General features: G+C 42.4%; 1 protein-coding gene across 1 annotated transcript in view; it reads left to right on the top strand.

Moving 5' to 3' along the window:
• The first annotated feature begins 416 nt into the window (after positions 1-416).
• Positions 417-25,355, top strand: part of LOC139273209 (calcineurin subunit B type 1) — a 108,101-nt gene continuing 83,162 nt past the window's right edge. The window contains exon 1 of the mRNA XM_070889802.1: positions 417-640. Within this exon, the coding sequence (XP_070745903.1) occupies positions 638-640 (3 nt within the window). The 5' untranslated portion in view covers positions 417-637. The remainder of the gene's footprint in view (positions 641-25,355) is intronic.

Below are 25,355 nucleotides of genomic sequence, written 5' to 3'. Positions count from 1 at the left end.
TACTGTGCTTTATGTTAAAGGTGCCATATCATTGCAAGTTGTTGACCAAGATCCTGTCAAGCCCGTGTGGTGGTTGGTGTGCAACTGGTGTTAAAAAAAATCCACGCACACGCATCTTCCACCCTTCAATATGTAGTTCGGGAACTGGAATATTGGGCTTCATTGAAAAACCTGTGAACTCATCCCTGTTTGGCGTGGAACCAAGTCATCTTCGATACAGGGACCGCCTATGATGATGGTGGACATCACCTTCATTTAAAATAATCTCACCCAACCGCCGCTGGCCAACAGCACGAGAGCGTACGTACGTTGCCGTCATGCACGCACGGCCTGACGCTTTGTATGCAAATTAGCCGTGATTCCCCGGATGTGCGGCGGCTTTGCGTCCTCCCCTCCCCCCCCCCTTCCTTTTGCGGATTTACACGGCGGAGCTGGAGAAGCGGCGGCAGCAGCTAGGGGTTATAGCACTGGTGCTTTCACTGAGAGCTTGATACCGAGAACTCGGCTGTCTGTCTTGTGAGACAAAAAAAAATTAGCACTAAGATAGAGCGGAGAAGGAGGAGGGGGGAAAAAAAAAGAAGCGGTGCGAGGCGTCTGTTGATAGAAATATCTGGAAGATTAACCTTCGTCAGCCAGGATGGTGAGCGAGCGCTTTGCAGGGGGGGGGACATTTTATTAATAAATATTTATTTCCTTACCCTTTTATTCACATTATTTTCTTTATTTTTTCCACTCTGTTTTTTCCCCGTGTGAATTGGCAAACTGAGGTGTATTTTTTTTTAATGTTTAAAAAGCCGAGCGGCCATCATTGGTGGCACCGCCGCAGTGTGGACTCGGCCTCCTGCAGGCGCAGCCCGCTCCCGCCTTGCCTTGCCCTCTCCCCTCTCCTGCCATCATTTTATAATTATATTAAATATCCGTATTTATAGGTGTCTTTCACCCCCGCCCTTCCCCTGCTGCAGCTCCGGGTCCGTGTCTCTCACCCCTCCCTCTCTCCACCACCCTTCACACTCGCTGTAAACTGAGGCTTTGCAGGGGTTGGACTTGTGGAACTGGGTTTTTCTTTTTCTCTCTTTAATTACTCTACATTATTTGACGCAGTTATTTTTACAATGCAATGTTTTGATTTAATTAGAGGGGAGCAGGATGGTTTTACAACCGTCTTGACAGCTAATTAAGACCCCCCCCCCCCAACCCATAACAGGAGCATTGGGTGTACAATCTGATTTATGTGCCCTCATTTTATTATAAATAAACATCATCCTGTGTGATATCAGACCTGTCCGGTTAGAGGGAGAATTTTTTTTTAATTTGGGATCCTCAGAGCTAGCCGAGCCTTTAATTTATTGTGTGTTTATTTTTAAATGTCTCTTTGAGATGGTATATAACACATTTTCAGGTCATTTTACTATAGGCCTTTCAGTATTGAGTGAAAGTTAAGTTTTTAAAATGGAGGGGGAAATGAGTTGGCTACAGTGGTATTAAAAAAAAACATGTAAATGTTTATAAGTATTCAGCAAGTCGGTGAAGTGGTGACTTAACCTATCTAATATATCTAAGGTTAATAACTATGGTTTAAACTCGATAATTTATCTGCAGTAGCTTTATTAAAAGAAAACCAAAATCCTGTAGATGTTGGAAATCTAAAAACATTCAGTAGGTCAGTCAGCATCTATGGAAGTTAATATTTCAGGTATAGACTCTTAACTGGAACTTTTGCATAAAATCTTTTCAGAAGTTTTAAAACTGATGGTCTTTGCAATAAAACTTCAGAAATGGAGGATGTAGCTTGACTTACTGTATATGCACGCTATTTATTTTTAACTAGGCATACACTGTTTCCTATACACTGTTTCCTAAATAATGGTTTTGAGATTCCTCTGAATAGGGAAAAGGATAAAATGCCCCTTTTCTTGTGACAATTTGGTATACCATGATTTTAAAAGTAAGGGAAGTTGAATTATTGTAAAACACAAAGTTTATAATGGAATAATGTAATAAATAATTGGATGTTGTGATGGGCTGGATCTTTTTAGAAAGATGAGCTAAAATGGTCTAAATAGCTTTCTTTATCTTTATTTGATGTAGAAAATCTGTGATCTCACTTTCATAAGCAATTTACACCTGATGTCTTTACTGATTGAAAGTGTAGTGTTTTGTCACGTAATATTATTATTTGAAGTGTTCAAGACTCGATCAAAGTTGTGTAACTTGTCCCAACCCAAAATCAATCGAGTAATTCTCTTAATTTGAAACCACTGAAAGAGAGGTTTATTTGACTGACAGAAGCAAGCAGCTGTGTAAATTACTGTAAATCTAATTAACTGTTTCAGAAATTCAAGGTATGTTGTGGCTCTATATGTAAACCTGGATTCTGTATGAAGAACAAAATACCTGGTGGGAGAGTCAAATGGATGCTTCCTTTGGGAAAAACTTCACTTAAGTTGAGTGGGTGCTTGGGGAATTGGATCACCTTCACTTTTTGCAGTTGTGGGAATCCCATGAGATGAGATATTCACTCCTGTAAGACTTGTTCTTTCAACACCTGATGATTTTAAGGGCACACTAAATGAGATGAGATTTAAGTTTTCCTGGGTAGTTGTGCAAATGTGAGCTGATTGACCACCTTCATCCTTGTACATCTTGTGGTCTTATTCTCATCCAGGAACTACAGATACACAGCAGATCAATAATGTGAACCCACCTGTTGTTTCTTTTCCTCCACAGCCCAGGAGTTAAATTATTGCAGGCTAATGACACTGGCTGAAATTAGGTACTTGAGTGGTATAGATTGGGTATTTGACCTGGAGCCTTCCTGGTCTCTGTGACTCACTTCTACACTGAGAAGCAAATTTACCAACTAAGCTATTGGGATTATGACTATTCTTGTAATATGTAGTTTTGGTCTGTTTTGAGTGTTGAACTTGTACAAAATCCTTGAGCATGGTGCTGCATCTTTTTCTGCAAATCAATCAGGCATCTGTCTTGGCACTGCCTTGAAATGGCCTTAACCAAAGTCACAAATGACATCCCTTGTGACTGGGACCATGCCTCAATCGCTCTGCAGTCGAATACATGGTCTACCATGCCATCCTTCTCCAATACCTCTCCTCTGTTGTCTAGCTCAGTGGGCTTTCACTTCATTGGCTATGTTTGGATAGGTAAGAATGGAACCAGAGTGTCTTCATCAAAGACCCTCTTTCAGTTCCCACACCGTTCCTACGGGAGTCTCCCAATGCTCTAACCTTGATCGCCTCTTGCATATCTACGTGCAATCCCTTGGCAACATCATCTGCAGACATGCGAGAAGCTTCCACATGTATGCTAACGACACCCAGCTCTATCTCTCGATCCCTCCACTGCTGCTGTCCGATTGTTAGCCCAACATTTAGTCATGGATCATCCGAAATTTCATCCAGTTAAACCTTAAGACTGAAATAATTGTCTTTGGGCCCCCATCACAATCTCGCTTGCCATTGATTCTATCTCCCTCCTTGGTGTCCTATTTGATACCAAGCTGAGTTTCTGACCCTGTATTTTCAACATCGCAAAGACCATCTATTTCCAACTCTTAACTGCTGCCTTTGGTGGCTCTCGACTGGACTATTCTGGCTGGCCTTTGTAAATGTCAGTCTATCTAAACTGCTGCCTGTATCAAATCCTGCATCAAGTCCACAGTTATCCTTGCAGATTTACATTGGCTCCAGGTCCCCTAATGTTTCCAATTTAAAATTCTCATCTTTGTGTTTAAATCACGCATGGTATTTCTCCTTCCTATCTGTAATCTCCAGCCATATAGCCTCACCCCCACCAACTCGCCAGCCAACTCTCTTCCTCTGGCCTCTTGTGCAGCCCTCCCACCTTTCACCCCATTATTGGTGGCTATGCCTTCAGCTACCTAGGCTCCATGATCTGGAATTCCTCCCTAATGATCTACACTTTAAGTCCCTCCTTAAAACCCACTTCTGACCAAGATTTTTGGTTGCCACTCCTTGTACCACCATCTTCACTTCAATGTCACTTTTTGTTTGATTATGCCTCAAGTCCTTGGGACGATTTTCTATATTGAAGGTGCTAATAAATGCAAGTTACTGTATGAGACAAGCGAACTGGATCATTTCAGCACTGTACAGTATGAAGATGACAAGCAAATTAGCTTAATGATTTAATTAGTCATGCATATGGCGTGAGCTGTTTTTGATTCCAAATTTGGTGTGGGCAGACAGTGCGATCTTGAATTTCCAAAAATTAGTATAGACTTGTGTGCATATGAATTGTTTTTGGCAGTGCACTTGCTGGTGAATTTGTAAAATTGATAGATCCATTACTGGAAAAAGGATAACTCTGTATCCATTTTGCAATTCTTCCGACTAGCTTTTAGGTTAATTTAGTTAACCGAGCAGCTGAAAATTTGTCTTGGGAGTTGCATTTATATACTGCTATTCGTGACCTCGAGATGTTACAAAACACTTTAGTCAGTGAAGTACTTTTTTTGAGTGTGGTCACTGTTGTAATGTAGTGAAACCTTGTGCACAGCAAGGTCCCACAAGCAGCAATTAGATACATGACTAGATAATCTGTTTTAATGATAGTTGAGGGGTAAATATTGGCTCAGGCAACAGGAGAACTCTTCTTTCCTTTTTTGAATAGTGCTATGGGAGCTCAGTTTAAAAGACAGTACAGCATTCCTTTAGTACTTTTACTGAAGTCTATCCTCAGTTATGTGCTCAAGTCCTGTAGAGGGGCTTGGACCCATGACCACCTGATTCAGGCAAGCATGCTAATACTGAGCCACGGTTGACATCTAAACTGAGAATGGGTATGTGAAATGTGGGCATATAGAAATTATTTACTTTATCAATGTACTATATATAAGAAAAGGGTGCTGAAACTTTAGTTTGGCTTTACATTGCAGATATCCTAAATTATGCAATTGCATTTGCCATTATTATCTGTGATCACTAGAACTGCTACATAGTAGTTAATGGATATTTATTTTTAAAGTATTGACATTGGACACTAATATTTAAATTATGATTACTTTTGGATTAGAAAGTCAGGTCATGGTGAAATACATATTTTCTCTCTCCATCCATCACTGCAGCATTTTCTTCGTAGTTCCTCTAATATAAAGAACAAATTACTTATAATCTTAGGAGTTGGTATTGTGTTACAGATATACATTAGCTAAGACTTGGGAATTATGCTGGATTTGAGGAAAGCCGTACTGATGTAAAGGTAGTAAAATAAAAACAGAATTGGCTTCTATGGTGTAGGCACTGCAGGCTACCATATTTTGACAAACTACTAGAAATACTTAACAGGTCAGTCACTTTTATATGGAGAACACAAACAAGTTAACCTTTGAGGTATAATGTAGACCCTTTATCAAAACTTGAAATGTTAACTTGTCTCCTCTTCGATGCTAACTGACTGCTGAGTAGTTCAAGCAGAGTCAGCATGGTTTTATGAAAGGGAAATCATATTTGACAAATTTGCTGGAGTTCTTGGAGGATGTAACGAGTAGAGTGGATAAAGGGGAAACAGTAGATGTATTTGAATTTCCAGAAGGCATTTGATAAGGTGCCACATATAAGGTTACTGCACAAGTTAAGAGCTCACGGGGTTGGGGGTAATATATTAGCGTGGATAGAGGATTGGCTAACTGTTTTCTGTTAGGGTTGGGATAAGTGGGTCATTTTCAGGTTGGCAAACTAAATAGTGGGATGCTACAGGGATCAGTGCTGGGGCTTCAACTATTTACAATCTATATTCATGACTTGGATGAAGGGACCGAGTAATGTAGCCAAATTTGCCGATGATACAAAGATAGGTGGGAAAGCAAGTTGTGAGGAGGACGCAAAAAGTTTGCAGAGATATAGAGATTCTAAGTGGGCAAAAATTTGGCAGATGGAGTATAAATGTGGGAAAATGTGAGGTTATCCACTTTGGTAGGAAAAATAAAAAAGCAAGTTATTATCTAAATGGGCAGAAATTACAAAATGCTGAGGTACATAGGGATCTGGGAGTCCTTGTACATGAAACACAAAATTAGCATGCAGGTACAGCAAGTAATTAGGAAGGCAAATGTAATGTTGGCCTTTATTGCAAGGGGGATGGAGTATAAAAGTAGGGAAGTCTTGCTACAACTGTACTGCGTACAGCTTTGGTCTCCTTATTTAAGGAGGAATATGCTTGCATTGGAGGCAGTTCAGAGAAGGTTCACGAGGTTGATTTCTGAGGGTAAGGAGTTTAATAGAATGAGAGGTGATCTTATTGAAACATTTAAGATTCTGAGGGGCTCGACAGGGTTGATGCAGAGAGGATGTTTCCCCTCTTGGGCGAATCTAGAACTAGGGGGCATAATTTTGCAATAAGGGGTCGCCGATTTAAAATGGAAATGAGGAGGAATTTCTTCTCTCAGGATCGTGAATCTTTGGAATTCTCTATCCCAGAGAGCTGTGGAGGCTGGGACATTGAATATATTTAAGGCGGAGATAGACAGATTTTTGAATTATAAGGGAGTCGAGGGTTATGGGGAGGGGGCAGGGAAGTGGAGTTGAGGCCAAGATCAGATCAGCCATGATATTGAATGGTGGAGCAGGTTCGAGGGGCCAAATGGCCTACTCTTGCTCCTATTTCCTATGTTTTTATGTGGTTCCAGGAGTTTCTGTTCTTCCTTCAGATTTCCAGCCTTGCAGTTTTTCTGTTTACAGCGAAAGATGTTAATTACTATAATAAAGGACGGATCTGTGGTGGGGTTTGAAAAGAAGCCTAACTCACTCATGTGAATGAGGCAACTGAAATTTGATGGTTGGAAGTTATTGTGGAATCGTATTCGGATAAATTGACCTGGATTTGTTTTTCAATGTAGGTGGAAATTTCAGTAGATTTTAATGTCCAACCATTGTTTATTTGGCAAGCCTTTCTAGTTTTTTTGCTCTAAACAGGTACTGGAGTTTTAAGTGCTTGATTGTACATTTATGGAAACCTGTGTAAACAATATACTATGGGACTGGCAGCCATACAAAAATTGACTCTCGTGAGTAGTATGCTATGCAGGATACCAAAATAGGCTCTCATACTAGTTTTGTACATTTGGAGTAGTGGAGTGAGAAAATAATTTGAGACTTAAATGGAATGGGGCTTTAAGGAAAGGGATACTTCACTGCAATGAGAGAAGCTGTATAAAGATTTTGAACATGATTGAAAAATTAATTTTAGTATTTTTTTGAAACAGCCTTAATATTTGCAAGCTACTTGGTTCTCAAAAGCAAGGATATACATCATGCAGGCAGTTCCAAAACAACTTGCAGCCAATGAAGTACTTTTTGAAGGTGGTTACTGTTGTAATATAGGGAAACCTTGTGCACAGCAAGTTCTCTCAAGCAATAATGAGATACATGACCAGATAATCTGTTTATCTGACCCTGAATACTTGCTTAGGTTTTTGTGCAATGGCATTAAGTATAAACATACCAAAAATAAAGTTTATTTACCTGTAGGCCTCTACAGGTGCTGATGGTCTGAAACATGGTTCTGCAGGGGCCAGCTCTCCAATGGGCTACCTTGCCCAAGTGACCATTTTCATTGTCAACAGGGCTATTCAACAGTGGGTTAGCTGGAAGGAACATAGACAAAATTGGCTGTGAGCTCTTTGTCCACGTGCTCGTTCAAATGGTGGTGATGGTGCTAAACCTGATGCAGACAATGAGCAAGAAGCTGGCAGATTTTCTCTTTCTCTCTACCTCCTAGGTCAGGGTGACAGGCTAATTGCTGCCCCAAGTGCGATCTGCTAGCTCAGCATAAATCAGGATTTTACCCTCGGAAATTTCTTTATGTCTCAATTCAACACTGATGACACATTTACAAAGATAGCCCAAAAAATTAAATTCTTATCTTGAAGGAGTTGGTGCATTTTTTAATATTTGCAATTATTTTTCAGATAGTGATTCAGTACTTTGCACAGCTGATGTACATTGCCACTTTCTCAATTTGGATTGAATGGAATGCAATGGTTTGGGGTATGTGTGACACTGGCAGTTTGTGCTGTTCATTGTATCTAGAGTAAAGGATAGTGATTAGGGGAGAATTGTAAGGGATTCTTGTGTTTAACAACTGTGAGTCCTTAATTTCTTTCGAGGGTGCGACTGCTGCCAATGTAGTTGAAGTCGTTACGCATGCGCAGCTTGTGTTTTTTTCAGTTGTTCGCAAACTGAAAAGAAAATATTGTCACCATTACAAAGAAAACACTTCCAGAGAGAAAGGAGGGAGAGGGTGGTGAAAATAGATCGCTACTGCCGAACAGAGCTGCATCAAGGAAAGAAAAATTGCAGTCAATGTCCATTTTCATTTTCTTCTCCTTTCCCTTCACACGGAGCTTGCGCACCGCAACCCGCCCCCCCCCCCCCCCGGCTGAAAATATAATACTTAAACCAACTTGTGCTATTATGCATTATTAAACCAATCCATTGCTCCATAGATTAGATAGATTTAGGCATGTGCTATGAATATATTATCATATATTCATACTTAAACTACCATAGATTTATATGCCGAATGCTTCTGCGCAGCTTCCAGTCATTGGCAGCAGTCACTCAGCTCTTTCGATTGGCATGCTTGTGCAGCTATTGGGTTATATTTGTACTCTCTGAGGATGCTCGTCTGTTGCTGGCTGTAAGTCAGGAACTCATATTGTTCAATTCTTGAGACATTTTTTAGAATGATTAGTTAAGTTCTTTGAAAAGTTTAAATATCCTCCCATCTGTGTGTCAGGCCTACTATCTTGGAACTGAGCAGACATGGAGAACTGAAGGTATAGGTTTTTTTTTTCGACAGAAAAAAGTGCCAAAATAACCCAGGACTGAGCACAAGAACATAAGAAATAGACACAGGAGTAGGGCCATTCAGACCCTCGAGCCTGCTCCGCCAATCAATAAGATCATGGCTGATCTTCTACCTCAACTCCACTTCTTGCACTATCCCTTGATTCTCTTAGTGCCCAAAAATCTATCTATCTCTGTCTTGAATATACTCAACGACTGAGCCTTCACAGCCCTCCTGGGGCAGAGAATTCCAAAGATTCACCACCCTGAAGAAATTTCACCTCATCTCAGTCCTAAATGGTCGCCACCTTATTCTGAGACTGATCCCTGTTTCTTGGAAGAGCCAGAGGAAACGTCCTCTCTGCATCTACCTGTCAAGCCCTGTAAGAATGAGATCACCCCTCATTCTTTTAAACTCTGTAGAGAATATAGGCATAGTCTGCACAATCAATCCTCATGGGACAATCCCCCCATCCCAGGAATCAGTCTGGTGAATCTTCGTTGCACTCCCTCTATGACAAATATATCCTTCCTTGGGTAAGGAGACCAAAACTGTGTACACTATTCCAGATGTGGTCTCAGCAGGGCCTTGTATAATTGCAGTAAGACATCTTTGCTCTTGTACTCAAATCCTCTTGTAATAAAGGCCAACATACCATTTGCTTTCTTAATGCTTGCTGTACCAGCATCTTAACTTTGTGATTTGTGTACAAAGACATCCAGATCCCTCTGAACGCCAACATTTCCCAATCTCTCACCATTTGAAAGAATACTCTGCTTGTCTATTTTTCCTACCGAAGTGGATAACTTCACATTTCTCCGCATTATATTCCATTTGTCATGTTCTTGCCCACTCACTTGGCCTCTCCCCAGCACGGCACCCGGGGGCCCTCCTCTCCCTGGCACGGCACCCGGGGACCCGTGGTACAGCTCTACCAGCAGATGGAATTTTTTGGTACTTCTCTCTTTTCACAGTTGAGCCTCGAAAGCAAATATCAGCAGATAGTATCCTATTGCAGGAGGCCAATTTTGTCCTCGGCCTATCTTTCCAGGGATACTTTAAAGCAGGGCTCCCTTATCAGCCATTCGGAACAGGAATCCTGGCAGATTTTTCCCTTCCATAACCAAAGATACCAATTCTAGTGATGGGGACAGGAGGGTCTGTGGGTGCTGTGCTGGGGACAGGAGGGTCTGTGGGTGCTGTGATGAGGAAGGAGGACAGTAGGAGTATGTGTTAGTTTGTGTGTATGTATTGGCACATGCGGCGGAGCCTGGTCTCTACTCGTCTTGGATCCCCTTGTCACTGGACCAAGACCTTGCTCCATCCAGCCCGTGTGGTGGCTGTTGTGCAACGGCCACCCCACGTTAAAAGAATTCACACACTGGCATCTTCCACCATTTAAAATGAGTTCATCAGCCACTTGAGTACTTATTTTTAGTGTGGAAGCAAGTCATCCTCGATGGACTGCTTATGACTATGATGATGACTTAGTCTGTCCATATCCCCTTGAAGCCTCTTTGCTTGACTGATGTCGCCAAGCAGACAATCAAGATTTAGCGCTCTGATTCCGCAAAAAAACTTGTTTGGTTCTCCATAATATTTGTTCTGTTAATTCCACTGGTCATTTGACGTATAATTAAATTGAGTATCTAAATTTTATTGAGCAAGGGTGCATTATTTTACATCCACGACTTCCCATTCAAGCCTTTGATGTGGATTTCTAGGCAGTCTTTAATATTTTGTAGCCTGAAGATAGCTCTTTGATAAAGCGTTGGCACTAAACTTGTTTAAGTGATATAATATTATTCATCTCGGTATGAAACCTTCTGTATCTTCACATGCAAATCTTGTGCAGTTTGACTGCAGATTCAACCCAAGGTGTTTCTTGTCCCTGTTTCTCACTCAGAAACCTAAGCTTCATTGTCGTGCTCTCTTGGACTTTCCTTTTTCCTCACTATGCCAAAAAATTGGTAGTAAATGAAGATGAGTGCAATTAATATATGGTGTGAAAGTATATTTCAGTCAGTGTATATTTGATTAGAACTTTGTGTCCACGGCGAAGCCATTCTGTGCTTTTCTTGCTGACCTTTGTTTAAAAAAAGAAACTCTTAAAGTATAAGCTTATTCTTCTGAACACTCGTTATGTATATATCTAGGTCAAAATGCTATTTTCAGCTACAACCCCAGTTCAGAAGGACAAAATCTATAATTGTACTGTTGGGTGCTTCATATAGTTCAGGGAGACATTGCTTGAAAATTTCACACCTGCACCAGTACTACTTACTGAAATCCTTGTAGCAGCAGTATATTATTGTTAATGCTATTTGTAATTGGCATCTATCCAGTGCAGCACTTCAGCTAGCTGTGATAATATCTTTGCGCCGTTGAGGAGGGGTTCTTGCCGTAACTGTTGGGCCCAGTAGTGAGGTAATGAGATTTGACCAACACCTGTGTGGAGCTCTTATTGTTTGCCAAGTCTCTAGGCTGTTAAAACATCTAAGATTGTTTTTTTTCTCCCACCCCCACAAAAGTTAGCCTTCATTGATTTACAAATCTAAGGAGAGGAGGAGTTTATGTTGAGGCCTTGTCTGAACTGAGGCCTTATCTGGAGTATTGTATCAGTGAAAATGAGGGGGACTTGTTAGCGTTGTTAAGGTTTATTTGGGTATGGAGAATTTATATCCAGGAAAGCTGCTCTGTAGGACACAGGATTTGAGGACCAGAAGACACCATCTAAAGCTAAGGTGTCAAATGGAAATAGGGAATTTAGGCAGCTTTTGTTTTTAGCAGGAAGGTCAGAATTGTGGAGCTGATTACTCGTGGGGTGGTGGAACATAAAGATATGGCAAATTGAAGATAGCGTAGAGGGGACCAATGGCCTCGGCCCAAAACATTGCTAGGTATTTCTTGGTATTTTATATATGGTTAGTTTTACAAAGTATTCAACTTGTGTGATTATGTAGTAGGATTTTACATTTAATTTCCTAGTACAGGTACATACCTACATGGCTTGAATCGGTCAATCTGGTGCTTTTATAACTTCAATTTTCAGAAATGCAATTTAATTTGGTAAAATACTTGATGTTTTTTTAATGCTATAGATTTTCAAGAGATATTTGAACTTTATTCGAGTTGGGTGGTGTGGAAATTATTTTTTAAATTCAAACAAAGGGTGAATTGTGTCATTGCCCAGTTTTTATATTTGAATAAAGAACATATGGAAGCTGCACTTTGTATTGCTTTTGTAGTGTTTGCTGACCAGGCCTCGTTTGACAGGTTTTGTAAATTAAGTTTAGCTGCTTCTGCAGCTATTGTTTGAAAACTCTTAACATATTTGGGTAGCTTTGCATTGGGCAATTTTAAATTTGGATTGAACTTGGGAATGGGCCATAACCAGACGCTAGTGTGTGTTGTGTGTTTTTCGGTTTCAGTTTGGATCCAAATGTACCTGCAGAGTGTGATTATTTGGCTGAAGTCTAATCAGAGTTAATATGCACTGTTTACTTGGAACATTGGATTACCCTTTCATTTTGGATGTGATCCAAATTAAAAGCCTTCATATAATATGGTAATTGAGTCTTAAAATACAAACCTGCATACTGACCATAGGTCACTAGAAAGGGGTTGTTTAAGATCTTGATTCCAGTGTTCAGTATAACATTTGTTTACAATTGGAAATTGGTTACTAGACAGTATAGACAGGCTGGAGTTGCAGAAATGGAGAGTGATGAGGCTATGGAGGACTTGGACTTATAAGTGAGCAGAAGGATTTTAAATTCATTCTGTTGGGAAACACAGCCAATTAATTCAGTGAGTACAAGAGCAGTAGGTGAGAATGATTTACTTGAGGACAGGGTGTGGAGCTCAGAAGACCAGGGAGAATGTCATTGGAAAAGCTGAGTGGGGTGAGGAAAGAGGTGGGAAATATTGGAGAAGTAGACTATTTTGGAGATGGCTAGAATATGGGGTTTGAGTGACATCACCACATCTTCAGCTTGAGGTGGTATCCAAGGAGGGAGATCGGTTGGTGGCAAGGATCTGGGATTTTTGGATGCTTGCTGATCAATTGGAGTAAATTAAGAACACAAGAAATAGGAGCAGGCTTAGGCCATTCGGCCCATCGAGCCTGCTCAACCATTCAATAAGATCATGGCTGATCTGATCATGGACTCAGTTCCACTTTCCTGCCTGCTCCGCCATAACCCTTTACTCCCTTATCGCTTAAAAATCTGTCTATCTCCACCTGAAATATATTCAAAGACCCAGCCTCCACAGCTCTCTGGGGCAGAGAATTCCATAGATTTACAACCCTCAGAAGAAATTCCTCCTCATCTCAGTTTTAAATGGGTGGCCCCTTATTCTGAGATTATGTCCCCTAGTTTTAGTTTTCCCTATGAGTGGAAATATCCTTTCTGCATCCACCTTGTCGAGCCCTCTCATTATCTTATATGTTTTGATAAGATCACCTCTTATTCTTCTGAACTCCAGTGAGTATAGACCCAACCTACTCAACCTATCTTCATAAGTCAACCCCCTCATCTCCGGAATCAACCTAGTGAACCTTCTCCGAACAGCCTCCAATGCAAGTATATCCTTCCTTAAATATGGAGACCAAAACTGTATGCAGTACTCAAGGTGTGGCCTCACCAATACGCCGTACGGTTGTAGCAGAACTTATCTGCTTTTATACGCTATCCCCTTTGCCTTCCTGATTACTTGCTGCACCTAAATACTAACTTTTTTTTTTGTTTCATGCACAAGGGCCCCCAGGTCCCTCTGTGCTGCAACACTTAGCAATTTTTTTCCATTTAAATTGTAATGTGCTTTTCTATTTTTACTGCCAAAGTGGATAACCTCACATTTTCCCACATTATACTCCATCTGTCAGATTTTTGCCCACTCACCTTAATCTGTCTGTATCCCTCTGCAGATTTTTTGTGTCCTCACAACTTGCTTTCACACCCAACTTTGTATCATCAGCAAACTTGGCTACATTATACTCGGTCCCTTCATCTAAGTCCTTAATATGGATTGTAAATAGTTGAGGACCTAGCACCGATCCCTGCGGCCCCCCCATTAGTCACTGTTTGCTAACCGGAAAATGACCCATTTATCCCGACTGTTTTCTGTTAGCCAGCCAATTCTCTCTCCATGCTAATATATTACCCCCTACCCCGTGAACTTTTATCTTGTGCAGTAAACTTTTATGTGGCACCTTATTCTGGCTTATCCGTGACTTTGCCAGACAAACAATCTCTCATGAAGCACAGATGGTTAAGGCGGTGTTAAATATAGCTGGGTATCATCAACACACACATGGAAACTGATTTCATTTGTAAAGATAATGTTGCCTTGGGGCAGCATATAGATGAGCAGAGGAAGGGAGCATGGGTACAACTCGAGTATATTGACTTGGTTGAGCCACAGTTTCTTCCAGTTAAACATTGGGAAGACATAAGCTATTGGCCTGGAATTTGTGGTTGTGTCGCCATCATTACTCTGTAAAATTGTCAGTAACTTAACGTCTGCACATGCCCAGCCTAATTAAATGCGGAAATCCGAAAGTTGCTACCCTGCTCTTCCAAATGGTGCACTGTTGCAGTCTTGGCAGATGCAATCAACACAGAATCATGAATTGACGTGAACTTCAACTTTTTACGCCCTATTCTCGTTGTAAAAACCATTGAAAAAGTTAAACCTTGTTGAATGAGGTGCAACTAAGTTTTTAATGGAGTACTAAGTCATAATTACTGTTGAAAATCCTCACTGGCCCTGAAAAATGAATTTTGAGTGTGAAGTGTCATTCCCTCCATTCTGTTAAAAAAAAAATGGAATTTTTTTATAAGTTGTTTGATATTACAGGTTCTACCTCTACCATGTATATGTCCCAATCTCTATCGCTTTCTGTAAAATAATTAAAAAGTGAATGATCTGTGCTTTTTTAAAATTTCCTGGATTGTTGTCTGAGAACTCTTCAATTTGATTGGCTGATCAGCCTGATTGATGACTTCACTGTTGCTGGATGGTGCCAGATTGAAAGTCAGGTGGAGTAGGAGAAATTGACGCCACAGAGTCAACTAAATCTTTATGGTCAGCTTTCTTCGAGGTCAGCGGCGAGTGCCGTCCTTTTGCCGCTGACTCTAAAATCTGGGCCAGTGTCTCTGGCCACAGTTTCCAACTGAGTCAGATTGTTTGCAACTGTGGATTACATCCACCTCCATACACCACCTGCCTCTGCCCTTACAGCAGCCCAGCTGCTGCTGAAATCTTCATCCAGGCTTTTGTCACGTCCAGATTCGACTATTACTATGGTGTCCTAGCCAGCCCCTCGTTCTCCACGCTTTGTAAACTTCAGCTTATCCAAAACTCTTAACGCCCATATTCTATCCTGCACCAAATAATGTTCATCAATCGCTCCTGTCCTTACTAACCTACATTGGCTGCTGGTCATTATCGCCTGCAATTTAAAATTCTCATCTTGGCCTTGCCCCTTCTTATCTTTGTAACCTCTTACAGACCTGCTCTCCTCTCTCCCCCTCCTCTTTCCCACCTCCCCCACCCTGCCCTGCCATCTCTTCGTTCTGTTGTTTCTGATGCAACTCTACCGTTGGTGATCCTGTCATCAGATGCCTAGACTGCACATTCAGAAATTCCCATCAAAGCCACTCTGCCTCTACATCTTCCTCTCCTTTTTTCAAAAACCTCCTCCTAAAAATTCACTTCTTTGACCGCTTTTGGTTACCCTCTCCGAATAGTTCCATCTTGTCTTGCCATCCATTTTTTTCTGATTATGCCTCTGTGAAATACCTGGTCGTTTTGTTTGCATTAAAGGTGCTATATAAATGCACTATATAAATGTAAGTTTTAGAAGTGACTGGGTACAAGAATGTGAGACATTATGCGGGTGGAGAGGTGGTGTAAGAGAATAGAGTGATCGACTGTGTTGAATGCTGTGGGGAGGTTAAAGGTTGCCATGGTAGAGTGTGTGATTAATGAGGTGGTTTTGGGGGTGGAAGTCAGGTTGAATGGATTCAAATAAAATATAGGGGAAGGGCGCACAAATCAAAAGTGATGACACATTCAAGGACCATAGAAAGTTATGGTAGCTTCGAGATATGGCAGTTGCTGAAGAATGGAGGGAAGGAGGAGTTTAGAAGGGGAAATAAATGGTCTCTTTGCATTGGGACAATAAATGTTGAATGATTGAAAGTTGTGTTTTGTATAAGCGATTGAGTTTGGAGAGCTTGAGGTTAAGTTAAAGAGAAGCTATAGAGTGGGCGGAGGTGTAGTGTGGATCAGCAATGGGGGAAGATTTGACTGAGGCTGATACATAAGTAGTCACTAAGTTGAGAAAATTCATAAACCTTGTTTTTCTGTCTTTAATGTGTGGGTGAATGGGATGAGGTAAGGTGTTGAAGGCAAGAACCGCAGCATCATCCTGGAGTAGTAGAATGTGCTCAAGTCTGTGGCCCTCAGACTTAAGGTTATGAAGCTGGATGGGAACTGTGCTGGGGCGGGAGACTGGAACTTCACAGCATCAAAGGCAAAACTAAGGAAGCTGTTGATCAGATGAGTGTTATTGAGATGAGGAGTGTTATTGTAGCAGGTGGAGGACTAAAAGAGAGGTAGTTAGGGGGTTTAAGTGTGTGTATTGGTGAAGCTGTCAAAAAAAAAAATCATGATGGATGGTATGGGCAGAGTGGGTTTAGAAGTGGACAGGGAGATGAGGAAGTGATCAGAGATGAGGTTTAATCGAGACTTTGAAGGTGGCAAGGCCTCATGATGCAAAACCATGACTGGAAGAGTTGACATAAGAACGTGGAACAGGAGTAGGCCATACGGTCCCTCGAGCCAGCCCCGCCATTCAATAAGATCATGGCTGATCTGATCTTGGATTCAGCTCCACTTCCCTGCCCGCTCCCCATAACCCCTTATATCCTTATCAATTTAGAAACCGTCTATTTCTGTCTTAAATTTATTCAGTGTCCCAGCTTCCACAGCTCTCTGAGGCAGCGAATTCCACAGATTCACAACCCTCCTGAGAGAAGAAATTTCTCATGATGTGTTTTAAATGGGCGGCCCCTTATTCTAAGATCGTGCCCTCTAGTTCGAATCTCCCCCCATCAGTGGAAACATCCACTCTGCATCCACCCTGTCAAGCCCCCTCATAATCTTATATGTCTCGATAAGATCACCTCTCCTTCTGAATTCCAATGAGTAGAGGCCCAACCTACTCAACCTTTCCTCATCAGTCAACCCCCTCATCCCCGGAATCAACCTAGTGAACCTTCTCTGCACTGCCTCCAGCGCAAGTATATCCTTTCGTAAATATGGAAACCAAAACTGCACGCATTATTCCAGGTGTGGCCTCAACAATACCTTATATAGCTGTAGCAAGACTTCTCTGCTTTTATACTCTGCTTTTATACTCCATCCCCTTTGCAATAAAGGCCAAGATACTATTGGCCTTCCTGATCACTTGCTGTACCTGCATACTATCCTTTTATGTTTCATGCACAAGTACCCTCAGATCCCGCTGTATTGTGGCACTTTGCAATCTTTCTCCATTTAAATAATAACTTGCTCTTTGATTTTTTTCTGCCAATGTGCATGACCTCTCTCTTTCCAACATTATACTCTATCTGCCAAATTTTTGCCCACTCATTTAGCCTGTCTATGTCCTTTTGCAGATTTGTGTGTCCTCCTCCCTCATTGCTTTTCCTCCCATCTTTGTATCATTAGCAAACTTGGCTATGTTACACTCAGTCCCTTCTTCCAAGTCGTTAATATAGATTGTAAATAGTTGGGCTCCCAGCACTGATCCCTGCGGCACCCCACTCGTTACTGGTTGCCAACCAGAGAATTAACCATTTATCCTGACTCTCTGTTCTCTGTTAGTTAGCCAATCCTCTATCCATGCTAATATATTACCCCCAACCCCATGAACTTTTATCTTGTGCAGTAGTAACCTTTTATGTGGCACCTTGTCAAATGCCTTCTGGAAGTCCAAATACACCACATCCACTGGTTCCCCTTTATCCACCCTGTTCGTTACATCCTCAAAGATCTCCAGCAAATTTGTCAAACATGACTTGCCCTTCATAAAAATCCATGCTGATTCTGCCTGACCGAATTTTGCTTTTCCAAATGTTCTGCTACTGCTTCTTTAATAATGGACTCCAACATTTTCCCAACCACAGATGTTAGGCTAACTGGTTTATAGTTTCCTACTTTTTGTCTGCCTCCTTTTTTAAATAGGGGCGTTACATTTGCAGTTTTCCAATCTGCTGGGACCTCCCCAGAATCCAGGGAATTTTGGTAAATTACAACCAATACATCCACAATGACTTGGGGAGTGAGGTTGAGTGAGGACAAAATGGTGGTGTTTTGGGCCTAGTCCCAGAAGTGTGGAAAAACTCTTGCATTTTTAAACTTTTCAGACAAATGCTGAAAAAATGGAACAATTGGGCCTCATCGGAGTGCATTCTTTTAAATGTTATACTGGTGGAATTGAAATATTTGTGACCAATTAAATACCGCATTTAAATTGATTCCAATTATTAACAGTTGTTATTCAGTCCTTGCTTTAATCTCCCAGGTGCTTGACTCCAACTGTCGATGCTAATACAATTATTTTGGGGCTTTTTAAAAATTAAACGTGTATCAGTCATAAATTACTTTATAATTCAATTTGAATTGGTTCGGCCTCATTTCAGTTGCGCACAAAACACTTTTCTGGACATTATTGTAGCACTTAGAAAATAGTATGAAAAATTTAATTAACAGCACAAGATCACTCTGCTTTAAATATATAGAAATCCTTGCTCCAAATGTTGATATCTTTAAGTTGTTTTTAAATGATGGAGGGATTTGTAAACAAGGATGAGAATTTTGAAATTGAGGCGCTTGCCTAATCAGGAGCCAGTGTAGCTCAGCGAGCACAGGGGTGATGGGTGAGCGGCACTTGGTGTGAGTTAGGACACGGGCAGCCGAGTTTTGGATCAACTCTAGTTTACGTAGGGTAGAATATGGGAGGCCAGCCATGAGTGTGTTTGAGTAGTCAAGTCTAGAGGTAACAAAGACATGAATGAGGGCTTCAGCAGTGGATGAGCTGAGGCAAGGGCGGAGACGGGCGACGTTATGGAGGTTGAAATAGGTGGTCTTGGTTATGCTGTGGTTATGTGGTCAAATATAACACCAAGGTTGCAAACAGTCTGGTTCAACCTCAGACAGAAGTTGGGGAGAGGGATGGAGTCATTGGCTAGGGAACGGAGTTTGTGGCGGGGACTGAAAACAATGGCTTCAGTCTTCCCAATATTTAATTGGAGAAAATTTCTGCTTAACCAGAACTGGATGTCGGACAAGCAGTCTGACAATTTAGAGAGGTCGAGAGAAGTGGTTGTGAAGTAGAGCTGGGTGTCATCAGCGTACATGTGGAAACTGATGCTGTGTTTTCGGATGATGTTGCCAAGGGGCAACATGTAGATGAGAAATAAGAGGGGATTAAGGATAGATCTTTGGGGGACACCAGAAGTAAAGATGCAGGGGGCGGGGAGAGAAGTCGTTGCTGGTGATTCTCTGGCTATGATTAGATGGATAAAAATGGAACCAGGCAAGTGCAGTCCCACCCAGTTGGATGACAGTGGAGAGGCGTCGGGAGAAGGATAGAGTGGTCAACCGTATCAAAGGCTGCAGACAAGTCGAGAAGGACGAGGAGGGATCGTTTGCCTTTGTCACAGTCACAAAGGATGTAATTTGAGTGCCATTTCGGTACTGTGACAGGTGCGGAAACTGGATTGGAGGGAATCAAATGTGGTATTGCGGGAAAGATGGGCACTGATTTGGGAAGTGGCAACATGTTCAAGGACTTTGGAGAAGAAAGAGTGGTTGGAGATGGGGCGATAGTTTGCAAGGACAGGGGGTGGGGCGGTTGTGGGAGTTTTTTTGAGGAGAGGGGGGATACCGGCAGATTTCTTCAACCAACAGTATCAAAAACAGATTATCTGGTCATTCATTCATTTGCTGTTTTGGGGATTTTGCTGTGTGCATATTGATGTGTTTGGGTATGTAAACCGTGACTGTGCAATTGATTGTAAAATATTTTGACACTTCCTGAGGATGTGAAAGGTGCTTTCTTCACCTGTAGTTGGGTTTTCTCCCTTGTTTCTTTGTGCTCAACTGAACATATTTTTATTTTCTCCTTTCCTGCATTTCCCTCCCCACCTGTGATCCTCCTATGTATTCATATTTATTTTGCCAACTGAGTGAGTATAGATTTGATTAAAGTATCTATCTACATTAAATCTGTTACTGGAAAAGATCAAATGTCGTCATCTTTTCTCAATGACTTAATTAGGCAATTTAAATATGGAATCATTTAAATATAGATAAACAAAGATCCCACAGAAATGCAACTACTGGCTGAAACTGCAGCTTTTCAAATCATATTGCAGCATTGTATTCAGTTGGGATAGAAACTAATATTGTTGTACCAATAACATCACAGGTCTTACAGTTCTCTCGTAAGTTTAAGCATCCATACAGCTACTTCTATGATCCCTATTTTTTTCCAGATGTCTATCTATATGGTGAGGTGAGAATATGTAGTTTGATGTTTTGTCACGTGCTATTTTGATTTGTCATTCGACTCAATTGCACATGTGTCTCCAGGTATTCAAAAAACATTTTCATTTCCTGCTTATTCTGTCATGAAAATCACTGCCATAATCTAATCTTAGCTGTGCATATATTGCCTGCTTAATCACTTGTCTTGTTTTAGAATTCAGACTATTGATTGGAGCTGTGTGGTAACCTGTAAATAGAAATTAACTGAATAATAATTAGCTGTACAATAGAACATCCAATATTTGGCAATAGCAGAGCTAGTTCAGTGTTCCCATACTTTTCTTTAGACTAACCTTCGACAACACCCAGAAAAATGTTGTACACCACAGGGGAATATTTGATAGATCAGTCAGGAACTAGGGGGTCTCTAGTCTGGTCATCTGCATTTGTGTTAGCTGTTGTCATGTAAGACAGCTTGGCGGAGGTGTGGTTATGCTGTGCCCTAAGTGAGACCCGGCGGGCAGGGGAAGGCCAGCTCAAAGAACAAGGTGGTGGTTACACCTGGTCATCACCAACACCTTGTTCCATCAGAGGGGCAAGTACAAGGCATCATGGCAACACCCTCGCTCCAAGCACTGGCATCTGCTCAACTACGTCATTGTCCAAGCGAGGGACCACAAGGACCTGCGCATCACACACCGACAGGAGCCGACGACTGGTGGATGGACCACCGCCTAATCCGCTCCGTCATTAACACCAAAGCAGTGACGGCAACAGAAACAATGCCGCCGAAATATCAATGCCGGGGCACCCAGTTAAGAAAGCCCTATACAGCCAGTGCTTCACTGCCAAACTGGTGACCCTCTGACCCCGAGATGCAGAGTGCCCTCAAGGCCTCCATAACCAGCGCCTGCGAAGAGACGCGCTGTCACTCAACCAGGAAACACCAAGACTGGTTTGATGAGAACCACCAGGAGATCCTGGAGCTAATAAACCGCAAGCGCAAGGCATTTCTGAACTTAAAGCAGCTCTACAGGCAGCCAAAGGCTGAGGTTCAACAAAAAACCCGTGACCTAAAGAACAGCAGCACAGGAGATCCAGCAGCTGGCTGACAACCAACTAGAACTAGGGGATATAATCTTAGAATAAGGAACTGCCCATTTAAAAATGAGGTGAGGAGGAATTTCTTTTCTGAGGGTTGTAAATCTGTGGAATTTGCTGCCTCAGAGAGCTGTGGCAGCTGGGACATTGAATACATTTAAGACAGAGATAGACTCAGTTTCTTTTAGGCAGGGAAGTGGACCAGAGTCCATGATCGGATCAGCCATGATCGTATTAAATGGCAGAGCAGACCATATGGCCTACCCTTGCTCCTATTTCTTATGGGCCCAAATTTGGCCAGTACAGATTTCTGGTGCACTCACCAGAGGTGTGCCGCTTTTGTAGAACTCCAAGGGCGGCAAAAATCTTCAGACTGAGTTTGGCTGCTCCCCAGCCTCTCCTCGATGGTGACGGAGTGTGGCAACTGAATTCGGGGGCGGAGCCAGGTCCTGGCGCTGAAAATAATGCCGGTACCTCTGCACATGCGCGCTAGAGTGTGCGCGCATGCACAGTAGCTCCTTGCCCCCAGAATCTGAGTGTGTTCTGCAGGCTGTGTGGGAGGGGCCCCTATCCCTGGTCAAATGGGCTCCCTCATCGGTGGCCCGCTGCCTTCCCTTCACATAAAAGTAGGACTATTATTTTTTTATTTGTTATTGATTGCTTATTACTTTGGTCTTGGTGCTTTCGGTGCAGGGTTCCTTCTATTTTTTATTAATTAATTGCTTATTACTTTTTGTGCTTTGTTTAGTGTTTTGGTAAGTCTTGGTGCTAGGTGCAGATTCTCTCAGCTTCCTTGTATTTTTTTATTACTGAATGCTTATTTTTGTGCTTTTAGTGCTTGGTGCTTTAAATGTACTTACCTGCGCTGATTTCTTAACTCTCCGCGGGTTTTATGTGCGGTCTACAAGTGGCCACATACGCTGGCCTAAGTTAGTTTGGAGCAACTATTAGCTGTCCATACTAGCTTAAATGGCCAAAACCGGCGTAGGTGGCTGGTAGCGCCCCCTTTTGGAAAAAAAACTAAACTTAAAAAAAAAATCCTAACTCACTCACTTACACTGGCGCAAATTAAATGTGCAGAATTGCGAATTTTAAGATACTCCCCAAAAAAAATCAAGTTGCACGGAGCAACTCCTGGCCAAATTTTGGCCCTGTGTTCTTATTTCTTATGTAACCATGACGTGCGAGTATTCTTCAGCGCAGTCAAGACCACCTACGGCCCAAGCACCCAAGGCCCCATCCCACTGCGGGCCAAGAATAGAGATGCACTCATTAAGGACATCGAGGCAGTCGGGGCCCGCTGGAAGGAGCACTTCGAAGATCTCCTTAACCGAGTCTCTGCCTTCGACATGAGTGTCCTCGACTCCATCCCGCAGCATGGTACCCGCTACCATCTCAGCAAAACCCTAGCCCTGCATGAGGTAGAAAAGGCTATCCATCAGCTCAAGAACAACAAGGCATCAGGAGCAGATGGAATCCCCGCTGAGGCACTAAAGTATGGCAGAGTAGCACTATTGGCACAAATGCACAACCTCATCTCTCTCTTATCTGGAAGGAGGAGAGCATACCAGGAGATCTGAGATGCCGTAATCGTGACCATCTTCAAAAAAGGGGACAAGTCTGACTGCGGCAACTACAGAGGAATCTCCCTGCTGTCGTCCACTGGGAAAGTCATCGCAAGAATCCTCCTCAACCGTCTTCTCCCTCTGGCTGAAGAGCTCCTCCCAGAGTCACAATGCGGATTCTGTCCAGTAAGGGGTACAACGGACATGATCTTCACCGCACCAAGAGAAATGCAGGGAACAGCACCAACTCTTGTACGTGCATGGCCACCTTTGACCTCACAAAGGCATTTGACACAGTCAACTGTGAGGGACTGTGGAACGTCCTCTTGCGTTTCGGCTGCCCCCAAAAGTTTGTCACCATCCTCCGCCTGCTCTATGACGACATGCAAGCCGTAATCTTAACCAGTGAATCCACCACAGACCCAATCCACGTTCGGACCGGGGTCAAGCAGGGCTGATTTATCGCACCAACGCTCTTCTCGATCATCTTTGCTGCAATGCTCCATCTCACTCTTAACAAGCTCACTCTGGAGTGGAACAAAACTATAGAACCAATCGGAACTTGTTCAACCTGCGTCGCTTCCAATCGGAACTCCTACACGGCAAGTGAGCCCCAGGTGGGCAGAGGAAACGCTTCAAGGGCACACTCAAAGCCTCCTTAATAAAGTGCAGCATCCCCACTGGCACCTGGGAATCCCTGGCCCAAGTCCACCCAAATTGGAGGAAGAGCATCCAGAAGGGTGCTGAGCACCTAGTTTCGTTGGCGAAAGCATGCAGCAACCAAGCGCAGACAGTGGAAGGAGGGTGCGGCAAACCAGACTCTCCACCCACCCTTTCTTTCAACCATTCTGTCCCACCTGTCGGAGACTGTCTTTCCTGCATTGGAATATACAGGCACCCGAGAACTCGCTTTTAGAGTGGAAGCAAGTCTTCCTCGATTTCGAGGGACTGCCTATGATGATGGTTATGTTAAGATTAGTGGCACAGCTGGGGAATATTGTGCTTTTGATGCCAAAAGTGAATCTCGCTGCATCCAGACTTGTAATGAAATATTTGCTTAGTGGGTCTTGGTGTCTCCAGAGGCAGCACTGTTCACCATGTTGATGAACTCAGGGCTGCTAGTCAGTGGCAGCAGTACAGTGCAGCATTTTACCAGCAAGTTTGTGTGCTAGATGTAGTCTGATTGAAATAAGTTTATTCTCCACATAGAAAATTTTGCCTTTTCATTCTCTGAACTGTAGTTGCTTGGAGCTGTTTGTGTGTGAAATTGCTCTCCTCGCCGCACCTTAGTTTTGGTGCAATCTCCTATTGTCTAAAGTGCTAAGCACTGCTCAGACCTTGTACATCAGACTGAGATAGCAACAGCAAATATAATTCTATGGAGTGTTGCTAGGTCATCAGTTTGCAAAATGAAGATGACTATGTGTTGATTATTTATAAGGCTCAGGTTCATCTGCATATTGTCCAGTTTTGATCCCTAAATTTAACTATGGACATTGAAGCTGCAGATTGGGAGCAGAGGAAAGCTATTGTAAGTAAACTCAGATCTCTGTTACGAGGGTAGGTATGAGATTTAAGATGTAGAGTTTTTAAAAATTATAAAAGGATTGGATGCAATGGAATTGGACAGATATTGGGAATTGAATAGCAATAGCAGGACTAGAGGAGATGCATATAAAATATGTAAGCAGAGAATCTGGTTAGATATCGGTACTGTAGGGATTACTGTTCACCATTTACATAAATGATTTGGGCTCCGGAATAGGAAATGCAGTATCAAAATTTACAGATTACAAAAAATTGATGAGTATAATTAATATAGAGGATGACTGCGACAAAATACAAAAAGAGCTTAATAAACTTGCAGAATGGGTGTATATAATGGCAAATTTATTTCAATATAAATAAGTGCGCGGAGGTGCATTTTGGTGGGAGGAAAATTAGTCTTCCTTCTCTTAGGCAGTCCCTCGGAGTCGAGGATGATTTGCTTCCACACTAAAAATGAGTTCTCAGGTGACTGTACAGTTCATTCACAGGTCAAGTACAGTCTCTGTCACAGGTGGGGCAGACGGTGATTGAAGGAACGGGTGGGTGGGGTGCTTGGGTTGCCGTGTGCTCCTTCCGTTGTCTACGCTTGGCTTCAGCTTGCTCCCGGCGCCGCCTTCCCAGATGCTTTTCCTCCACTTTGAGCTGTCTTGGGCCAAGGATTTCCAGGTGTTGGTGGGGATGTTGCACTTTTTCAAAGAGACTTTGAGGGTGTCCTTGAAGCGATTCCTCTGCCCACTTGGGGCTCGTTTG

This window comes from Pristiophorus japonicus, chromosome 9 (assembly GCF_044704955.1).
Source record: "Pristiophorus japonicus isolate sPriJap1 chromosome 9, sPriJap1.hap1, whole genome shotgun sequence".
Classification (NCBI taxonomy): Eukaryota; Metazoa; Chordata; class Chondrichthyes; family Pristiophoridae; genus Pristiophorus; species Pristiophorus japonicus.
This window is presented reverse-complemented; position numbering and strand designations above follow the sequence as displayed.